The 22,444-nt window shown below is 56.4% G+C and overlaps 1 protein-coding gene across 1 annotated transcript in view; it reads right to left on the bottom strand.

The window, feature by feature from the left end:
• The window catches only part of LOC119963598 (tenascin-X-like), a 621,159-nt gene that overhangs the window by 225,427 nt on the left and 373,288 nt on the right, over positions 1-22,444 (bottom strand). Inside the window, exons 67-68 of the mRNA XM_038792929.1 lie at positions 17,667-17,806; positions 16,804-16,936 (exon numbers count right to left, since the gene is read on the bottom strand). Of these exons, the coding sequence (XP_038648857.1) occupies positions 16,804-16,936; positions 17,667-17,806 (273 nt within the window). The remainder of the gene's footprint in view (positions 1-16,803; positions 16,937-17,666; positions 17,807-22,444) is intronic.

Raw genomic sequence — 22,444 nt, 5'->3', positions numbered from 1 at the left:
ACCATCACCCTGAATCCCTTTATTCTTGAAAAACTATCGACCTTTCTCCAAAAAAACATTTCATGAAGGAGCCTAAACTGCTTCACTGGGCAAGGAATTCTATAGGTGCACAACCTTTTGGGTGAAGAAGTTCCTCCTAAACTCACACCTCAATCTATTTCCCCTTATTTTGAGGCTGTGCCGCCGAGTTCTGCTTTCACCTGCCAGTGCAAATAACCTGCCCACATCTATCCTATCTATTCCCTTTATAATTTCACATGTCTCTAGAAGATCCCTCCCTCACCCTTCTAAATTCCAACGAGTACAGACCCAGACTATGCAATTCCTCGTAATGCAACTCCTTCAGCTCTGGGATTAACCTAGTGAATCTCCTTTGCACAACCTCCAGTCCGTCCTTTCTCAGGTAAGGGAACCTAAACTGAACACAATACTCCAGGTTTGGCCTCACTGACATCTTATACAATTGCAGCATAACCTCCCTAGTCTTGAACTCCATCTCTTGAGCAATGAATGACAAAATTCCATTCTCTTTCTTATTCACCTGTTGTAACTATAAACCAATATTTTCGACTCATGCACGAGCACACCCATGTCTCTCTGCACAGCAGCATGTTTTAATATTTTGTCATTTAATTAATTATCCTGTTTGCGGTTATTCCTACCAAAATGGTTAACCACACATTTGTCAACATTGTATTCCATCTGCCAGACCCTAGTCCATTCACTTAACCCATCCAAATTCCTCTGCAGGCTTCCGGAATCCTCTGCATTTATTGCTTTACCACTCATCTTAGTGTCGTCTGCAAACTTGGACATATTGCCCTTTGTCCCCAATTCCAAATCATTGAAGCAAATTGTGAACAATTGCGGTCCCAGCACTGATCCCTGAGAGACACCACTAGCTACTGATTGCCAACCAGAGAAACACTCATTAATCCCCACTCTTTGCTTTCTATTAGTTAACCAATCCTCTATCCATGCTACAACTTTACCCTTAATGCCATGCATCTTTATCCTGTGCAGCAACCTTTTGTGTGGCATCTTGCCAAAGGTTTTCTGGAAATCCAGATATACCACATCCATTGGCTCCCCATTATCTACTGTTCTGGTTGGGTCCTCAAAAAATTCCACTCCATTAGTAAGACACGACCTTCCCATTTATGAACCCATGCTTCGTCTGTCCAATGGGACAATTTCCATGCAGACGTCTCACTATTTCTTCTTTGATAATAGATTCCATCACCTTGTCCTCCATTGCACCGATGTCATCCTTTACTATTGCCCGGATGTCATCCTTAAATAACAGAGCTACACCACCCTTACCATCCACTCAGTCCTTCCGATTTGTTTGATATTTATCAAGGACTACTATAAAAGTCCCAAAGGCCTTGCTCACCCCCTCCAAGTCCCCAACTAAGTTCCAATCCCCATCAACCGCTTTCCCTATTTCCATCGCTGCCTCCCTTTGTCTGAGCTGCTGTGCAATCAACCTCCTGGCCTTTTCCCCATGTACACCGCTTCCTTCACCTTCCTGAGTTCCTCCACTGCCTTTCCTGTAGTTAACAAACTAAATTCTGCCTGCAGCCTCCGGCGTTCCCTCAACAGCGCTTCCCAGACGACCGCTGCCTCCCCCGTATCGTTTACCTACAGGTCGTTCAGCATCCACTTCCTCAATCTCTCGCAGACCACTTCGTCCCCCAACAGCCCCACATCCAATCTCCACTGTGGGCGCTGCTTACTATCCATACTGACCTGCAGGTCCACCCAGTACGGAGCATGGTCCAATATCGTAATTGCCGAATAGCCCGTATCCACCACCCTCACCAACAGGGCCCTGCCCACAACAAAGAAATCTATCCAGGATTACACCTTGTGAACGTGGGAGAAGAAAGAAAATTTCCTGGCTCTCGGCTGCCTAAATCTCCACGGATCCACCCCACCCCCTCCCATCTGCTCCATGAACCATTTTGGCTCCTTTGCCATTGCTGGCACCTTGCCCGTTCTCGAACATGACCGGTCCAGGCCTTGATCAATAACCATGTTGAAATCCCCACCCATAATCAGCCTGTGCGATCATCCCAGGTTGAGGGTCCCACTGAACTTTGGGAAAGGTTGACAGGGTTTATTGCTGCTGTTGCACGGTATGAAAATACAACAAAACATTTTTCCCTCACAAAAGCCAAGGTAAAAGTGATGTAAAACCAAAAAATGCTGCAAATGCCCAGCTGGTCTGGCAACACCTGAAGAGGGAGAAAAAAAGTCAACAGGTTTTAAGCAGATGGGAGGTGATTAAAAAAAGTGGGAAGGTCTGTCAGAGGGTGGAAGGCAGGAGAAATTAAATGACAAAAGAGTTGTCAATGTTGGGGAATGGGACAAGATGTGGCCAGAGGAGGCGTGAATCACAGAATAATGAGCAGCTGCTGTCTCAAAGCAGAAACAAGAGAAAATGGGTTAAAATCAAAAGTTGCAAACGGAAAGGAACCAAAATGGGGCCTGGATAATGATGTAAAATTGTTGAACACGGTGTTGAGTCCAGGATGCTATAAAGCACCTCATGGAAAGTTGAGGTGGTGTTTTTCCAGCTCTATTGGAATAATGCTGCTGATCAAGGACAGAGAGATCAGCAAGGCAGCAAGGCTAAATAAAGGAGATGCAATCTGAAATATTGGATACTGATATAAAGCAGAGCGGCTTCACATGTCGGGATAATGGATTGGGGGTGGGGGGAAAGGGATTGAAGTATGTTAGTGCAATGGGTCACTAAATTCAACAGTAGAAACAGATCAAAAAATGTGTTTCACTGGATAATTGAAGTTTAAGGTAATATTCCATAATATATGTGCAGGTTTACTGCGGTTGATTATCTTTTCCATGTCACCTTACTTACTTTGTAAAAATTTTTTAGTGCACCCACTTACTGTTTTTTTTTCAATTCAGGGGGAGTTTAGCGTGGCCAATCCACCTAACGTGCACATCATTGGGTTGGGGGGGTGAAACCCACGCAGACATGGGGAGAATGTGCAAACTCCACACGCACAGCAACCCAGGGCTGGGATTCGAAACCGGCTCCTCATGGAACATGGAACATAGAACAGTGCAGCAGAGAACAGGGGCTTCGGCCCTCGATGTTGTGCTGAGCATTGTCCAAACACAAGATTAAGCGATCCCACTCCATGTCATTCTGGTGTGCTCCATGTTCCTATCCAATAACTACTTGAAAGTTCCTAAAGTGTCTGACTCCACTATCACAGCAGGCAGTCCATTCCACACCCTCTCCGCTCTCTGAGTAAAGAACCTACCTCGGACATCCCTCCTATATCTCCCACCCTGAATCTTATCGTTATGCCCCCTTGTAACAGCTACATCCACCCAAGGTAATAATCTCTAACCCCCTCATCATTTTCTCAACCTCTTATGTCACCTCTCATCCTCCTCCGCTACAAAGAGAAAAGCTCTAACTCCCTCAACCTTTCCTCATAAGACCTATTCTGCAATCCAGGCAGCATCCTGGTAAATCTCCTTTGTACCCTTTCCAATGCTTCCACATCCTTCCTGTAATGAGGTGACCAGAACTGCATCCAATGCTCCGAATGTGGTCTCAGCAGGGTGAGGAATAGTTGCAGCATAACCCCGCGGCTCTTAAACTCAAGCCCCCGTTAATAAACGCTAACACACTATAAGACTTCTTCACAGCTCTATCCACTTGAGTGGCAACCTTCAGAGATCTGTGGACATGAACTCCAAGTTCTCTCTGTTCCTCCACATTCCTCACAACCCTGCCGTTGACCCTGTAATGGGCATTCAAATTTTTTCCATCAAAATGAATCAACTTGCACTTATCAGGGTTAAACTCCATCTGCCATTTTTCAGCCCAACTCTGCATCGTATCAATGTCATTGATAAAAATCACAAATAGCAGAACCCAGCACTGATCCCTGTGGTACACCGCTGGTAACTGGTCTCCAGTCTGCAAATTTGCCATCCATCACCACTCTATGGGCGCGATTCTCCGCACTCACGCCGGTTCGGAGAATAGAGGGCCGCGCAAATTTTTACGGCGACGCAGGACCGACGCCCTCCCGCTATTCTCCGAACCCCGCACAAACTACACGTCAGGATTTCCGGCAAAGGCCTCAAAAGCGCCCCCGACACGACCAGTAGCCCGAATTTCTGGGCCCCCGCTATTCTCCGGCCCAGATGGGCCAAAGTCCCGACGTCATCACGCACTGTTTTCACGCCGGCCAACACACCTGCTTTTCAAGTTCGTCAACCAGTCGTGCCGGCTGACGAGAGCTTCAAGGAGGTGAGCGCACCGCTCAGCGCACAGCTCAGCGCACAGCTCAGCGCACTGCTGGAGTCTGGCCACAACGGGGAAGGCATCCCCATGAATGGGAGGGGGGTCCAGCGCGGGGGGGGGGAGTGGGGGAGACTGAGGGGGGGAGTGGGGGAGACAGGGGGAGTGGGGTAGACGGGGGGAGTGTGGGAGGCTGAGGGGGGAGTGGGAGTGAGGGAGACTGAGGGGGGAGTGGGGGAGACGGTGGGGGAGATGGAGGGGTGAGTGGGGGAGACTGAGGGGGGAGTGGGGGAGACTGAGGGGGGTGGGGGAGATGGGGGAGACAGGGGGAGGGGGGAGATGGGGGGAGTGGGGGAGACTGAGGGGGGGAGTGGGGGAGACGGGGGGAGTGGGTGAGACTGAGGGGGGAGTGGGGGAGACTGAGGAGGGTGGGGGAGACGGGGGGGAGTGGGGGAGACGGGGGGAGTGGGGGAGATGGGGAGGGAGTGGGAGTGGGGGGGGAGTGGGGGAGACTGAGGGGGGTGTGGAGGTAGACGGAGGGGAGGGGGGAGACGGGGGACGAGTGGGGGAGACGGAGGGGGGGAGTGGGGGAGACTGAGGGGGGAGTGGGGGAGACTGAGGAGGGTGGGGGAGACGGGGGGAGTGGGAGAGACGGGGGGGAGTGGGGGAGATGGGGGGGAGTGGGAGCGGGGGGGGGAGTGGGGGAGACTGAGGGGGGTGTGGAGGTAGACGGAGGGGAGTGGGGGAGATGGGGGGAGTGGGGGAGATGGGGGGAGTGGGAGTGGGGGGGAGTGGGGGAGACAGGGGGGTGTGGAGGGAGATGGAGGGGGCAGTGGGGGAGACGGGGGGGGAGTGGGGGAGACGGGGGAGTGGGGGAGACGGAGGGGGGGTGGGGGAGATGGGGGAGTGGGGGAGACGGGGGGAGGGGGGAGATGGGGGGAGTGGGGGAGACTGAGGGGGGGAGTGGGGGAGTCGGGGGGGAGTGGGTGAGACTGAGGGGGGAGTGGGGGAGACTGAGGAGGGTGGGGGAGACGGGGGGAGTGGGGGAGACGGGGGGGAGTGGGGGAGATGGGGGGGAGTGGGAGTGGGGGGGGAGTGGAGGAGACTGAGGGGGGGTGGGGGAGATGGGGGGGGGAGTGGGGGAGACTGAGGGGGGAGTGGGGGAGACGGGGGGGAGTGGGTGAGACTGAGGGGGGAGTGGGGGAGACTGAGGAGGGTGGGGGAGACGGGGGGAGTGGGGGAGACGGGGGGAGTGGGGGAGACGGAGGGGAGTGGGGGAGACGGGGGAGTGGGGGAGACTGAGGGGGGGTGGGGGAGATGGGGTAGTGGGGGAGACGGGGGGAGGGGGGGGAGACGGGGGGGAGTGGGGGAGACGGGGGGGAGTGGGGGAGCCGGGGGGAGTGGGGAGACTGATGGGGGGGTGGGGGAGGGGGGGGAGGGGGGGAGATGGGGGGAGAGTGGGGGAGACTGAGGAGGGTGGGGGAGACGGGGGGATGGGGGAGACGGGGGGAGTGGGGGAGATGGGGGGGAGTGGGAGTGGGGGGGGGAGTGGGGGAGATGAGGGGGGAGTGGGGGAGGACTGAGGAGGGTGGGGGAGCGGGGGGAGTGGGAGAGACGGGGGGGGGGAGTGGGGGAGATGGGGGAGTGGGAGTGGGGGGGGAGTGGGGAAGACTGAGGGGGGAGTGGGGGAGACGGTTTTGGGAGATGGAGGGGGGAGTGGGGGAGACTGAGGGGGGAGTGGGGGAGACTGAGGGGGGAGTGGGGGAGACTGAGGGGGGATGGGGGAGTGGGGGAGACAGGGGGAGGGGGGGAGATGGGGGGAGTGGGGGAGACTGAGGGGGGAGTGGGGGAGACGGGGGGGAGTGGGTGAGACTGAGGAGGGAGTGGGGGAGACTGAGGAGGGTGGGGGAGACGGGGGGAGTGGGGGAGACGGGGGGGAGTGGGGGAGATGGGGGGGAGTGGGAGTGGGGGGGAGTGGGGGAGACTGAGGGGGGTGTGGAGGTAGACGGAGGGGAGTGTGGGAAACGGGGGACGTATGGGGGAGACGGAGGGGGGGAGTGGGGGAGACTGAGGGGGGAGTGGGGGAGACTGAGGAGGGTGGGGGAGACGGGGGGAGTGGGGGAGACGGGGGGGAGTGGGGGAGATGGGGGGGAGTGGGAGTGGGGGGGGAGTGGGGGAGACTGAGGGGGGAGTGGGGGAGACTGAGGAGGGTGGGGGAGACGGGGGGAGTGGGAGAGACGGGGGGGAGTGGGGGAGATGGGGGGGAGTGGGAGTGGGGGGGAGTGGGGGAGACTGAGTGGGGTGTGGAGTTAGACGGAGGGGAGTGGGGGAGACGGGGGGAGTGGGGGAGATGGGAGGAGTGGGGGAGATGGGGGGAGTGGGAGTGGGGGGGAGTGGGGGAGACAGGGGGGTGTGGAGGGAGATGGAGGGGGGAGTGGGGGAGACGGGGGGGAGTGGGGGAGACGGGGGGAGCGGGGGAGACGGAGGGGGGGTGGGGGAGATGGGGGAGACGGGGGGAGGGGGGGAGATGGGGGGGAGTGGGGGAGACTGAGGGGGGAGTGGGGGAGACGGGGGGGAGTGGGTGAGACTGAGGAGGGAGTGGGGGAGACTGAGGAGGGTGGGGGGAGACGGGGGGAGTGGGGGAGACGGGGGGGGAGTGGGGGAGATGGGGGGAGTGGGAGTGGGGGGAGTGGGGGAGACTGAGGGGGGTGTGGAGGTAGACGGAGGGGAGTGTGGGAACGGGGGACGTATGGGGGAGACGGAGGGGGGAGTGGGGGAGACTGAGGGGGGAGTGGGGGAGACTGAGGGGGGTGGGGGAGACGGGGGGAGTGGGGGAGACGGGGGGGAGTGGGGGAGATGGGGGGGAGTGGGAGTGGGGGGGGAGTGGGGGAGACTGAGGGGGGAGTGGGGGAGACTGAGGAGGGTGGGGGAGACGGGGGGGAGTGGGAGAGACGGGGGGGAGTGGGGAGATGGGGGGGGAGTGGGAGGGGGGGGGGAGTGGGGGAGACTGAGTGGGGTGTGGAGTTAGACGGAGGGGAGTGGGGAGACGGGGGGAGTGGGGAGATGGGAGGAGTGGGGGAGATGGGGGGAGTGGGAGTGGGGGGGAGTGGGGGAGACAGGGGGGTGTGGAGGGAGATGGAGGGGGGGAGTGGGGGAGACGGGGGGGAGTGGGGGAGACGGCGGGGGGGGGAGACGGAGGGGGGGGTGGGGGAGATGGGGGAGACGGGGGGAGGGGGGGAGATGGGGGGGAGTGGGGGAGACTGAGGGGGGGAGTGGGGGAGACGGGGGGGAGTGGGTGAGACTGAGGGGGGAGTGGGGGAGACTGAGGAGGGTGGGGGAGACGGGGGGAGGGGGGGAGACGGGGGGGAGGGGGGGAGATGGGGGGGAGTGGGAGGTGGGGGGGAGTGGGGGAGACTGAGGGGGGTGTGGAGGTAGACGGAGGGGAGTGGGGGAGACGGGGGACGTATGGGGAGACGGAGGGGGGAGTGGGGGAGACTGAGGGGGGAGTGGGGGAGACTGAGGAGGGTGGGGGAGACGGGGGGAGTGGGGAGACGGGGGGAGTGGGGGAGATGGGGGGGAGTGGGAGTGGGGGGGGGAGTGGGGGAGACTGAGGGGGGAGTGGGGGAGACTGAGGAGGGTGGGGGAGACGGGGGGAAGTGGGAGAGACGGGGGGGAGTGGGGGAGATGGGGGGGAGTGGGAGTGGGGGGGGAGTGGGGGAGACTGAGGGGGGTGTGGAGGTAGACGGAGGGGAGTGGGGGAGACGGGGGGAGTGGGGGAGATGGGAGGAGTGGGGGAGATGGGGGGAGTGGGAGTGGGGGGAAGTGGGGGAGACAGGGGGGTGTGGAGGGAGATGGAGGGGGGAGTGGGGGAGACGGGGGGAGTGGGGGAGACGGGGGGAGCGGGGGAGACGGAGGGGGGGGGGGGAGATGGGGGAGTGGGGGAGACGGGGGGAGGGGTGGAGATGGGGGGGGAGTGGGGAGACTGAGGGGGGGAGTGGGGGAGACGGGGGGGAGTGGGTGAGACTGAGGGGGGGAGTGGGGGAGACTGAGGAGGGTGGGGGAGACGGGGGGAGTGGGGGAGACGGGGGGGAGTGGGGGAGATGGGGGGGAGTGGGAGTGGGGGGGGAGTGGGGGAGACTGAGGGGGGGTGGGGGAGATGGGGGGAGTGGGGGAGACTGAGGGGGGGATTGGGGAGACGGGGGGGGAGTGGGTGAGACTGAGGGGGGAGTGGGGGAGACTGAGGAGGGTGGGGGAGACGGGGGGAGTTGGGGAGACGGGGGGGAGTGGGGGAGACGGGGGGGGAGTGGGGGAGACGGGGGGAGTGGGGGAGACTGAGGGGGGGTGGGGGAGATGGGGGAGTGGGGGAGACGGGGGGAGGGGGGGAGATGGGGGGTAGTGGGGGAGACTGAGGGGGGGAGTGGGGGATACGGGGGGGAGTGGGTGAGACTGAGGGGGGAGTGGGGGACACTGAGGAGGGTGGGGGAGACGGGGGGAGTGGGGGAGACGGGGGGGAGTGGGGGAGATGGGGGGGAGTGGGAGTGGGGGGGGAGTGGGGGAGACTGAGGGGGGAGTGGGGGAGACTGAGGAGGGTGGGGGAGACGGGGGGAGTGGGAGAGACGGGGGGGGGAGTGGGGGAGATGGGGGGAGTGGGAGTGGGGGGGGAGTGGGGGAGACTGAGGGGGGTGTGGAGGTAGACGGAGGGGAGTGGGGGAGACGGGGGGAGTGTGGGAGATGGGGGGAGTGGGAGTGGGGGGGAGTGGGTGAGACAGGGGGGTGTGGAGGGAGATGGAGGGGGGAGTGGGGGAGACGGGGGGAGTGGGGGAGACGGGGGAGTGGGGGAGATGGAGGGGGGTGGGGGAGACGGGGGGGAGTGGGGGAGACTGAGGGGGGGAGTGGGGGAGACTGAGGGGGGAGTGGGGGAGACTGAGGAGGGTGGGGGAGACGGGGGGAGTGGGGGAGACGGGGGGAGTGGGGGAGACGGAGGGGAGTGGGGGAGACGGGGGAGTGGGGGAGACTGAGGGGGCTGGGGGAGATGGGGGAGTGGGGGAGACGGGGGGAGGGGGGGAGACGGGGGGGAGTGGGGGAGACGGGGGGGAGTGGGGGAGCCGGGGGGAGTGGGGGAGACTGAGGGGGGGTGGGGGAGGGGGGGAGGGGGGGAGATGGGGGGGAGTGGGGGAGACTGAGGAGGGTGGGGGAGACGGGGGGATGGGGGAGACGGGGGGGAGTGGGGGAGATGGGGGGAGTGGGGGAGATTGGGGGAGTGGGAGTGGGGGGGGAGTGGGGGAGACAGGGGGGTGTGGAGGGAGATGGAGGGGGGAGTGGGGGAGACGGGGGGAGTGGGGGAGACGGGGGGAGTGGGGGAGATGGGGGGAGTGGGAGTGGGGGGGGAGTGGGGGAGACGGGGGGGGAGTGGGTGCGATGGAGGGGGGGAGTGGGGGAGACTGATGGGGGAAGTGGGGGATACGGGGGGGAGTGGGAGTGGGGGGGGGTTAGGTAGAGAGTGAGCGAGTGACCCATCCTACCCCGGTTACAAAATGTCTGCCAGCATGCCATGGCGTGCCGGTCACGAGGACAAGGCCGCTGGTTGCCCTGTGGCTTACGGCCGCACGCCACTGGTACACCGGTGAAGATGACGTAGTTAACTGCCCGTTGGATGCAGAAAGTGATCAGGGGTTAGGCTGCCCGCGTGTCAGCAGCGCGACCAGGCCACCGGGACACACAGGTATCCCGTGGCAGGCGGCTGCCGAGGTGTCGACTAACCTCCATCTCACATGTCCCGTTTCTCTGGCCCCCACCACCCTTCTGTAGGTTAGCACAATGTCTGTGAACAGAACGGCTATGTTCTGCGCCGTGGTTGGGGCCGCTGCACTGCATTTGGAGATGGAGCAGCATCCACAGCCACAACCCGCAGTGGATGCAGGGACAGCTGCAGCAGCAGAGGGAATGGCCGCGGAGTTGCCAGTCGTCGAGCAGCATGGTGGGGGGGGGAGGAGGAGGAGGAGGAGGAGCAGGGCAGCACGGTAGCATGGTGGTTTGCATAAATGCTTCACAGCTCCAGGGTCCCAGGTTCGATTCCCGGCTGGGTCACTGTCTGTGCGGAGTCTGCACGTCCTCACCGTGTGTGCGTGGGTTTCCTCCGGGTGCTCCGGTTTCCTCCCACAGTCCAAAGATGTGTGGGTTAGGTGGATTGGCCATGCTAAATTGCCCGTAGTGTCCTAAAAAGTAAGGTTAAGGGGGGGGGTTGTTGGGTTACGGGTATAAGGTGGATACATGGGTTTGAGTAGGGTGATCATGGCTCGGCACAACATCGAGGGCCGAAGGGCCTGTTCTGTGCTGTACTGTTCTATGTTCTATGAGAGAGTGAGGGTGCAGCCACGGCGCCAGAGGCGACGACCAAGGCCGAGGGTGTACCGTGTCCGGATCTCTTTCCTAACAATGACGGACATCACCTGCAGGAGGAGACTCCGGCTGAGTCGGGGGACGGTGACACATATCTGTCACCTCGTGGCGCACCTCGCCCCACGTGGAACGGGGTGAGGACACGCAATCCCGGTTGTCATCAAGGTGACGGTCGCTTTTAACTTCTATGCGACTGGCTCCTTCCAGTCTCCGAGCGGGAAGTACTCCGGGATCTCCCAGTCATCGGTCCACAGTTGCATCCGGGATGTGCCCAACGCCCTCTATGCCATCGCCGATCGCTACATCACCTTTCCCGAGGACCAAGCAAGTCAAGACTCACGAGCTCGTGGATTTGCCAGCGTGGCCGGGATACCGAGGGTGCAGGGGGCAATCGATTGTGTTCACGTCCCCATGCGCCCGCCTGCAGGGGACAGGGACGTGTTCACAAACAGGAGGGGGACATACTCCATGAATATCCAGGTGGTATGCGACCCCCACATGAGGATCATGAATGTCTGTGCAAGGTTCCCAGGGAGTGTGCATGACTCCTACATACTGGCGCAGTCGTTTATCCCTGCAATGTTTGAGGGGCGTCCCCCCCCGGCTGAGGGGCTGGTTGCTAGGCGACAGGGGTTATCCGCTGAGGTCTTGGCTGATGACGCCTATACGGAGGCCTCAGACCAATGCGGAAACACGATACAACGAGGCCCATGCAGCAACCAGGGGTGTGGTGGAGCGCTGCCTTGGCCTCCTGAAGATGAGATTCAGGTGCCTGGACCGCTCCGGAGGGGCCCTGCAGTACCAGGCCGACAGGGTCGCTCGCATTGTAGTGGTCTGCTGTGCGCTGCACAACATCGCGATGCAGAGGGGAGATGACCTGCTGCAGGAGGCGGAGGGAGAAGCCAGTGGCAGTGGTGCCAGCACAGAGGAGGAGGAGGAGGAGAGGGAGGAGGAGGCTGGCGGAGTGGCGGGCACAGCACGCAGACACGACCCAGGTGCTGGTGATGTCCAGGAGGCGGCACGACAAACCCGGCGAGGACGGCGGGAACGCGACGCCTTGGTGGCAGCACGGTTCACGCGTCGCATGCGACATCCCCGCTGAACACCAAACCACCACCTGCATCGCTAGTCGTGCAGAGGGTCAACACACAACTGCCACCACCACAACCCCCCCCCACACCCCCTCAGTGTACACTGCTCCACTTCAATATCACCCTTACCACTGGGTCCAGACGGTATGGCACAACATTGATGGCTGTGTCAGCGGAGCGGGTGTGATCAGTGCCATGTGGAATGATGACAGCCCGCTCTGCGCAGAGCTGTGAGCTCAGAATCATTAGGGAGAGTCTGACCCATGGCAATAGCTGAACCATCCACCTTGGTGGCCGCTGAGATCGTCACGGACACTCCATCACGTGCCCGCGTGGGCTAGCTGTGGGAGTGGTTGGGGGGGGGAGGGACTGCACACCCGGCACCGAAGTTTCATCGCTCATCAACCCCAGCGACACTCGGTCACCATCACGATTCCTGTGGCTGTGGAACAATCACACGGTATTACAAGTAAGGTGGAACAGTGCGTTTAATGTGAACAAAAATTTACAGGTGCCCTAGCCCCTACAACTAAACTGTGCCCTTCACCCATGCCAACTTACTCAGTGTCTCTCTTTGTTGCCTACCACTACGTCTAAGTGATTCCCTAGATGATACAGCAGGAGTGGAGGAGGACTGCTGCGAATCGCCCCCTTCTACTTGTTTCTCCTTGGCCAAGCGTTTACTGGGGTGACCCGGCCTTGATGGGCCAGGCTGCTCTGTGGGCGTCTCGGGTGACGTTGTGCCACCCTGCTCTGCCTGCTGCCCACCCGATGCACCAGGGATGGGACGGGGTGAGGCCGAGAATTCCGGGACGTCCCGTGATGGACTTAATGGGACGGGCCCCAAAACCTCCTCCTCCCTCGGGGAGCCTGGTGGCCCCCGGGCCTCACTTTGGGACCGACACCTGGCGCTGCCAGTCCTGGAGGCCTGCAACAGTATCCACCAGGATCCGAAGGTTTGCAGAGACGGAGTCCAGGGAGTTAGACATTCCCGCCAGGTACTGTGCGACCTCAACCTGTGAGTGGATGACGCCATCCAGCACATGTGTCAGGCGGTTGATGCTCTCGGCGACTGACTGCTGCGACTGGGCCATGACCTGGTGAGACTGGGCCAAGGCCTGCAGGCCTGCAGTTTTGCCTCTGGCACATTGCTGCCTTTGAGAGGGCAACCCTGTCCAGGGCCGAGGATGACGCGTGCACATTAACCCCAACGTCTTGCATAACCTGACCCATTGCCTCCACCGCGGATGCCACCCGTGCGGTGCTGGCCTGGGTTGCTGCCATGAGCGGCACCACTCCCTGCTCGTGGACGCGGTTTGACTCATCTAACAGCGTCTGCAGAGTCAGGAAGACAGCCCTCATCCCGTCATTGTTTCCCTGGGTTTCTTGAGGCATCGGCTGTGCGGGTGGGTTGAGAAACTCCAGGAACTCGGAAAACGTCTGGGAGCCAGCTGCATGCTGGGCCTGGCCTGGCCTCCGCCAGTCCGGGCCCTCGTCTGCTCCAACCTCCACCTGCTGTATCTGCTCAGCTGTGATGTGCGAACCAGACTATGACCCAGGAGCCTCATCACTAAATAGGCCCGCCGGGGTGAGTGTCTCTGGGATGGTGGATGGTGTGGGAGATAGCAGTGCCGCAAGCTCGAGGTCGTCTTATGTTGACGCCTCCTGTATGTCATCGTCCGCTCTGTATGCGCCCTCTGGGCGTCCTGCTCCACAGATTCAGTTGGGGAGGATGGGACTCCCCGCTGATCGGGACCGTGTATCGTGCGGCCCTGGGTGATGTGGGGGCAGATGCCTGTCTCCGTCTGGAGCCAGACGCACCTGGACGTTCGGCATCACGTCCTAGGGAAGAGAATGAAACGGCTTATTTAGATTCACTCGGCCGGGCGCTGGACGGTCCCAGTGGGCAGGGTATGAAGGGACAGAGGTTGGGGGAGGTGTCCCAGTGGGCAGGGTGTGTGAAGGAACAGAGGATGGGGGAGGTGTCCCAGTGGGCAGGGTGTGTGAAGGGACAGAGGATGGGGAGGTGTCCCAGTGGGCAGGGTGTGTGAAGGGACAGAGGATGGGGGAGGTGTTCCAGTGGGCAGGGTGTGTGAAGGGACAGAGGATGGGGAGGTGTCCCAGTGGGCAGGGTGTGTGAAGGGACAGAGGATGGGGGAGGTGTCCCAGTGGGCAGGGTGTGTGAAGGGACAGAGGATGGGGGAGGTATCCCAGAGGGCAGGGTGTGTGAAGGGACAGAGGATGGGGGAGGTATCCCAGTGGGCAGGGTGTGTGAAGGGACAGAGGATGGGGGAGGTGTCCCAGTGGGCAGGGTGTGTGAAGGGACAGAGGATGGGGGAGGTGTCCCAGTGGGCAGGGTGTGTGAAGGGACAGAGGATGGGGGAGGTGTTCCAGTGGGCAGGGTGCGAAGGGACAGAGGATGGGGGAAAATGAAAAATGAGATGAAAATCACTTATTGTCACGAGTAGGCTTCAATGAAGTTACTGTGAAAAGCCCCTAGTCGCCACATTCCGGCGCCTGTCCAGGGAGGCTGGTATGGGAATCGAACCGTGCTGCTGGCCTGCTTGGTCTGCTTTAAAAGCCAGCGATTGAGCCTTGTGAGCTAAACCAGCCCCTGGGAGGGGGGGTGTTTGTCATGCATTGTTGTCTCACTTGTTGCAGCTCCGCCAAACTCGCACTGCGCGATCTCCCGGGTAGCAGATCCCCCAACAAGGTCCAGTGCCCTCTGCTCAAACGTAGTTCGGGGGTGCAGGATGGGCGAACCCCCTCCAGTCTGGTTCCGCTCACGGGTATTGTGAGCGGTCTTGGCCTGTTGGGGGAGGGGGCATAGGTAGATCATTACAATACGGCAGGTATCAGCAGGCCGTTCAGATACTGGCACAGTTTGGGAGTCAAGTTGTCATAAGACGATTGCATCTCTCCACGGGGCCCAGAGCGCTGGGTCTGTGACTACTTTGTGAACGACCCTCAACTAACTCTGCCCCAATGACCCTCCACCCCCCCGTGCCAGGGGGGGAGGTGGGTGATTAAGTCAAGAGGGGGAGGGATGGTTGTGACCAGGGGGCACCCTTTTGGCACTTACCCTGGCAGCCCTGGTGAGGTCGTGCATCTTTTTCCGGCATTGCTCTGCAGAGCGAGGGGTCTGCCCCACAGCACTAACGGCAGCAACCACCTCACGCCAGGCCTGGCGCACTGCGCTAGCAGGGTGGCGATGCCCTCAACGCGGGCAGATGATGCCCCTCCTCTGCTCGATAGATTCGAGCAGCGTCTCGACATCAGCCTCGACGAATCGCGGGGCTGTTCTCCTGAGCTCCGACATCATGGCCTACAGTTTCTGTGCTCGCCCGCGCCTTTTTACGGCATCAGGCGGCGTCACGTGGGCGTGTTCATAGCGTCGCCGCGTTCCAGCGTCATTGCGCACGTGATTGACGCGGCCCCGTTCCTAGCCCATTTCCCGGACGTGAATACGTCGGGAAATGGGCCGTTTTGGACATTCGTAAAAGTCGGCCGTTTTCACGGCCAACTTCGCGATTTCCCGCGGGTGCGGAGATTCGCGACCAATGTCTTCTCAGTGCCGCAGTCCCAGTGCTAGCCACTGAGCCACATGCTGCCTCTTTCACCTTCAGCAAAAAGGGATGGGGCAATATTGTTTCAAATTCTCTAAAAACAAACATCACTAGTTTAACTGAAATGGATAGCAATCTGCTGATGTCATCCAGTAAAGTTACTTCAGACTGTTAAAATATGTTAGATAAATACAAATATGATTGTTATTTACCTTTGTATGGACAAGTGATGCGCAGGTAGTGGGGAAATGTAGTGAGGCCGATCATTTTTCTATGAGGAATAGATAAGGGGCTGGGGTAGCGGGTCCATAAATAAAAGAGGAGGCAAGTTGAGGGAGGCATAAATTAATCAGGGGTTGGGTTATCATTGCAGCCTCACAGCGCCAGAGACCTGGGTTCAATTCCTGCCTCGGTAGATTGTCTGTGTGGCGCTTGTACGTTCCCTCTGTGTCTTTCTGGGTTTCCTCTGGGTCAACTGAATTCCTCCCACAGTCCAAAGATGTGCACATTAGGTGGATTGGCCATGCTAAATAGTCCCAGATGTGCCGGTTAGGGGGGGGTTTCAGGGATTGGGCAGGGGAGTGGGCCTATTTCGGTTGCTCTTTCAGAGTGTCGGTGCAGACACACAAGGCCAAATAGCCACCTTCTACACTGTCGGAATTCTGTGGTTTTATAGTTTTATCATGGCTGAAGGTGCAGTATGGCCCAGGAATATTGGACACAAGCAGGCTAGCCAATGAAGCCAATAGATACACTTTGCTACAGCAGAAGCAGAGAATCCAGGGGAACATACTAATCCAGGGGTGGGCAAACTACGGCCCGCGGGCCGCATGCGGCCCGCCAAAGGTATTTATGCGGCCCACCAAGATCAAGTCATTAAAAAAAAAATTTTTTTTTTTGAAACTTTAAAAAAAAAATTTTTTTTTTTTTTTAATAAGGTTAATGGGGGGGGGGGGGGGGGGGGGGCTGTTGGGTTACTAGTATAGGGTGGATACGTTGACTTGAGTAGGGTGGTCATTGCTCGGCACAACATCGAGGGCCGAAGGGCCTGTTCTGTGCTGTACTGTTCTATGTTCTATATGAGGCGCCCAGAATCATAACCGGGTGAAGCGCCATTTTTGAAAAGTAGAGAAAAAGAGGGCTAAAGGCAGGATGCCGCCGGGGGAAGTGCTGAGGTATATGCCGCACGCTAATTGATTACAACAGGGACTATTAATTAATATACTATGCGGCCCTTTAAAATTGTGAATTTCTGAATGTGGCCCTTGCACGGAAAAGTTTGCCCACCCCTGTACTAATCCCACACCCCATCCTGAAGGACATTGTGATCTGCTGCACATCACAATATGCAGCATGTGCTTCCCATGTCACTTTGTCCTCTTTTCAATATTTGAAGATAATTGCTAAGGGGGTAGGAAAGACAAATGAAGATTTTTATATACTAAAGACTTACATGTACGCTGGGAGGCTGAGACGTCATCACTTTCCTTCTTGTCTGGGTAGATGGCAGTAAGGGAAACATCATATAAGGTGTCAGGATCCAGGTTATCTAAAACATGGCTTGTCTCGTTGCCATTTATAATCATCTGGAAGAATAGGGATAAAGCGAAGGTCAAGATACGTTCAGTGCATGAAATCAATTTGTTTTCTGCAAACTGATTCCCTGAATTAAATGGGGATGTTTGAATTTAATATCACTCAGGGGGCCGCAAGGACCTTAAAATCCTTTAACAACCCTTGGCTGCAGCCACCTTTCCCAGTGGCATTCCCTCGTGGTCAAAGGAGTATTTCTGGAGAAAATTCAATTGAAGGAATGAACTAATTTGGACGGTTTTGTTCATTACGCAAATGCTCTTCTTTGAGTGGGAACTGAGCCCAACATCTCAATACTAAAGAGCATATGGTCCGTGCGGAAAGCAGTTTTCTGATCACCTTCTAGTACAGTAATGCCATTCAGAAAGAATGTGCTGATGTTTCTGCAGGTTACGGTTCAAAGAGCTCATCCCACCCAATTGAGTTTTGGCCGATCTCCAAAGTTTCCAGTCCTGCCCGTGACTTTGCCTGTCCCTGTTGGGAATGGAAAATACCTGCTGTTTTCAGTGTGATCATGCCACCACGGCCAACAGAGAATGCAACTCATTCGCAAGTGTGGAAAGAATTACAAGGATACAATGAAACATTGTTGCTGGAAAGGAGGAACATGTTCATACATATACAGATCTGGCTGATAGCGGTTTTGCTTCACACTCGCATGTTGCAAGGCAAATTAAAAAACAGCTGGAGCTACACAGAAGCAGAAAGTATGGATTTCATCACCTCTTTTTTGTCCCCTCCCCCAGATGGAACCCAGCTGATTCTGTACTGGTCCGCCTCCTCCGATCCATGATCCCAGTCCATCCGGAAACTGTTCCCAGTGATGTCCGAGAAGCGTAGGTTTGATGGTGGTTGGACAACCGCTGTGTGAGAAGAATGAGACCTTAAATGTACACATGTAGCAGAAAGGTAACTGAATCTGACAGAGTAGAAATGATGAGGGAATGGAGCCCATCTGAGCAAAGATTTCAGATACTGATAATGATCGCCAACAACCTGCATTTCTAATAGTGCCTTTAATGCAGTAAAATGTCCTGAGTCACTTCAGAACATAGAACATAGAACAGTACAGGCACTTCGGCCCTCCATGTTGCGCCGACCTGGGAAACCACTGTCAAGCCCATCTACACTATTCCCTTATCATCCGTATGTTTATCCAATGACCATTTAAATGCCCTTCATATTGGTGAGTCCACTCCTGTTGCAGGCAGGGCATTCTGCTCCTTTACTATTCACTGAGTAAAGAAGCTACCTCTGACATCTGTCCTATATCTATCTCCCCTCAATTTAAAGCTATGTCCCCACGTACTAATCATTACCACTCAAGGATAAAGGCTCTCACTGTTCACCATATCTAATCCTCAGATTACCTTGTATGCCTCAATTAAGTCAGCTCTTAACCTTCTTCTCTCTAACGAAAACATGGACATAGAACTAGAACAGTACAGCACAGACAGCCTCATGTCCCTCAGCCTTCCCTGATAAGATCTTCCCTCCATACCAGGCAACATAGAACATATAGAACATAGAACGATACAGCGCAGTACAGGCCCTTCGGCCCACGATGTTGCACCGACATGGAAAGTCAAAAACTAAAGGCCATCTAACCTACACTATGCCATTATCATCCATATGCTTATCCAATAAACTTTTAAATGCCCTCAATGTTGGCGAGTTGACTACTGTTGCAGGTAGGGCATTCCACGGCCTCACCACTCTTTGCGTAAAAAACCTACCTCTGACCTCTGTCCTATATCTATTACCCCTCAATTTGAGGCTATGACCCCTCGTGCTAGCCACCTCCATACTCACTCTCACTGTCCACCCTATCTAACCCTCTGATCATTTTGTATGCCTCTATTAAGTCACCTCTTAACCTTCTTCTCTCTAACGAAAACAACCTCAAGTCCATCAGCCATTCCTCATAAGATTTTCCTCCATACCAGGCAACATCCTGGTAAATCTCCTCTGCACACGTTCCAAAGCTTCCACGTCCTTCCTATAATGAGGCGACCAGAACTGTACGCAATACTCCAAATGCGGCCGTACCAGAGTTTTGTACAGCTGCAACATGACCTCATGGCTCCGGAACTCAATCCCTCTACCAATAAAGGCCAACACACCATAGGCCTTCTTCACAACCCTATCAACCTGGGTGGCAACTTTCAGGGATCTATGTACATGGACACCGAAATCCCTCTGCTCATCCACACTACCAAGAATTTTACCATTAGCCAAATATTCTGTATTCCTGTTATTCTTTCCAAAGTGAATCACCTCACACTTCTCTACATTAAACTCCATCTGCCACCTCTCAGCCCAGCTCTGCAGCTTATCTATGTCCCTCTGTAACCTGCAACATCCTTCCTCACTGTCTACAACTCCACCGACTTTAGTGTCGTCTGCAAATTTACTCACCCAACCTTCTGCGCCCTCCTCTAGGTCATTTATAAAAATGACAAACAGCAACGGCCCCAGAACAGATCCTTGTGGTACGCCACTCGTAACTGAACTCCATTCTGAACATTTGCCATCAACCACCACCCTCTGTCTTCTTTCAACTAGCCAATTTCTGATCCACATCTCTAACTCACCCTCAATCCCCAGCCTCCGTATTTTCTGCAATAGCCAACCGTGGGGAACCTTATCAAACGCTTTACTGAAATCCATATACACCACATCAACTGCTCTACCCTCGTCTACCTGTTCAGTCACCTTCTCAAAGAACTCGATAAGGTTTGTGAGGCATGACCTACCCTTCACAAAACCATGCTGACTATCCCTAATCATATTATTCCTATCTAGATGATTATAAATCGTATCTCTTATAATCCTCTCCAAGACTTTACCCACAACAGACGTGAGGCTCACCGGCCTATAGTTACCGGGGTTATCTCTACTCCCCTTCTTGAACAAAGGGACCACATTTGCTATCCTCCAGTCCTCTGGCACTATTCCTGTAGCCAATGATGACATAAAAATCAAAGCCAAAGGCTCAGCAATCTCTTCCCTGGCTTCCCAGAGAATCCTAGGATAAATCCCATCAGGCCCCGGGGACCTATCTATTTTCACCTTGTCCAGAACTGCCAACACTTCTTCCCGACGCACCTCAATGCCATCTATTCTAATAGCCTGGGTCTCAGCATTCTCCTCCACAATATTATCTTTTTCCTGAGTGAATACTGACGAAAAGTATTCATTTAGTATCTCGCTTATCTCCTCAGCCTCCACACACAACTTCCCACCACTGTCCTTGACTGGCCCTACTCTTACCCTAGTCATTCTTTTATTCCTGACATACCTATAGAAAGCTTTTGGGTATTCCTTGATCCTACCTGCCAAAGACTTCTCATGTCCCCTCCTTGCTGGCCTGGTTCATTACCCAAAACCAAATCCAATGTGGCCTCGCCTCTTGTTGGCCTGTCAACATATTGTGTCAGGAAACCCTCCTGCACACATTGTACAAAGAACGACCCATCTAATGTACTCGAACTATATCTTTTCCAGTCAATATTTGGAAAGTTAAAGTCTCCCATAACAACTACCCTGTTACTTTCGCTCTTTTCCAGAATCATCTTCGCCATCCTTACCTCTACATCCCTAGAACTATTAGGTGGCCTATAGAAAACTCCCAACAGGGTGACCTCTCCTTTCCTGTTTCTAACCTCAGCCCATACTACCTCGGAAGAAGAGTCCCCATCTAGCATCCTTTCCGCCACCGTAATACTGTCCTTGACTAGCAGTGCCACACCTTCCCCTCTTTTGCCCCCTTCTCTGAGCTTACTAAAACACCTAAACCCCGGAACCTGCAACAACCATTCCTGTTCCTGCTCTATCCATGTCTCTGAAATGGCCACAACATCGAAGTCCCAGGTACCAACCCATGCTGAACCAAACCACCTACCTGAACACTGGCACCCTCTTACGAAGTCAAATCTGTGCTCCTGACCTCTATACTCTCTATATTGGTGCCCCTCAGGTTCAGATGTAGACCATCCTGTCTATAGAGGTCCCACCTTCCCCAGAAAGAGCCCCAGTTATCCAGAAATCTGAATCCCTCCCGCCTGCACCATCCCTGTAGCCACGTGTTTAATTGCTCTCTCTCCCTATTCCTCGTCTCACTATCACGTGGGACGGGCAATAACCCAGAGATAACAACTCTGTTTGTTCTCGCTCTGAGCTTCCATCCTAGCTCCCTAAAGGCCTGCCTGACATACTTGTCCCCTTTCCTACCTATGTCGTTAGTGCCAATGTGGACTACGACTTGGGGCTGCTCACCCTCACACTTAAGGACCCGGAAAACACGATCCGAGACATCACGTACCCTTGCACCTGGGAGGCAACATACCAAACGTGAGTCTCTCTCGCTCCCACAAAATCTCCTATCTGTGCCCCTGACTATTGAGTCCCCAATTACTAATGTTCTACTCCATTCCCCCCTTCCCTTCTGAGCAACAGGGACAGACTCCGTGCCAGAGGCCCGTACCCCATGGCTTACCCTTGGTAAGTTGTCCCCCCCACAAGTATCCAAAACGGTATACTTGTTACTCAGGGGAACGACCACAGGGGATCCCTGTACTGACTGCTTCCCCCCAGCCCCTCTCACCATCACCCATCTATCTTTATTCTTTGGCGTAACTACCTCCCTGAAGCTTCTATCTATGACCCCCTCTGCCTCCCGAATGATCCGAAGTTCATCCAGCTCAAGCTCCAGGTCCCTAACACGGTTTTTGTGGAGCTGGAGTTGGGTGCACTTCCCACAGATGACATCAGCAGGGACACTGACGGCATCCCTCACCTCAAACATCCTGCAGGAGGAGCATTGTACTGCCTTCCCTGACATCACCTGTAAATTTTTTAAAAAACAAGAAAAAGAAAAAGAAAGGAAGAGCTTACCTGATATTCCCTCAAACCCTGCTCCCGCTGAAAGGTAAGCAAATTTAAAGGCACTCACTCACCTTCACGACAGGCCCCTGCTCCCGCTTTCCAACAACCGTGGGTTTTTTTTGGTTAGAGGAGGAGGTAGGGTGGGAAACACTGACGAAGTGTTTCAGGTTTAACTGTCACTGGACAACAGCCCCTCCACAAACCACCTTCAAATTAGGCTGACCGCACTGCACGTATGCACATTTCCCCAGAACAGCTGATCAGTAGCTCTGCTCTGCTTCCCTCTGCTGGATGCCTGCCTTCACTCGAACTCCTCAGGTCTCCTTCGCAGGTACACCTTCAAATTAGGCTGACCGCACTGCACGTATCCTGGTAAATCTCCTCTGCACCCTTTCCAATGCTTCCACATCCTTCCTATATTGCGACGTCCAGAACTGCACGCACTACTCCAAATGCAGACGCACTAGAGTTCTGTACAGCTGCAACATGACCTCATGGCTCCGAAACTCAATCTCTCTACCAATAAAAGCTGAGATAAGATAAGATAAATTGCTTATTGTCACGAGTAGGCTTCAATGAAGTTACTGTGATAAGCCCCTAGTCGCCACATTGCG

The sequence above is a fragment of the Scyliorhinus canicula genome, chromosome 3, assembly GCF_902713615.1.
Source record: "Scyliorhinus canicula chromosome 3, sScyCan1.1, whole genome shotgun sequence".
NCBI classification, from domain to species: Eukaryota; Metazoa; Chordata; class Chondrichthyes; order Carcharhiniformes; family Scyliorhinidae; genus Scyliorhinus; species Scyliorhinus canicula.
The sequence above is the reverse complement of the archived record's forward strand: the minus strand, read 5'-3'. Positions and strand labels throughout refer to the sequence as shown.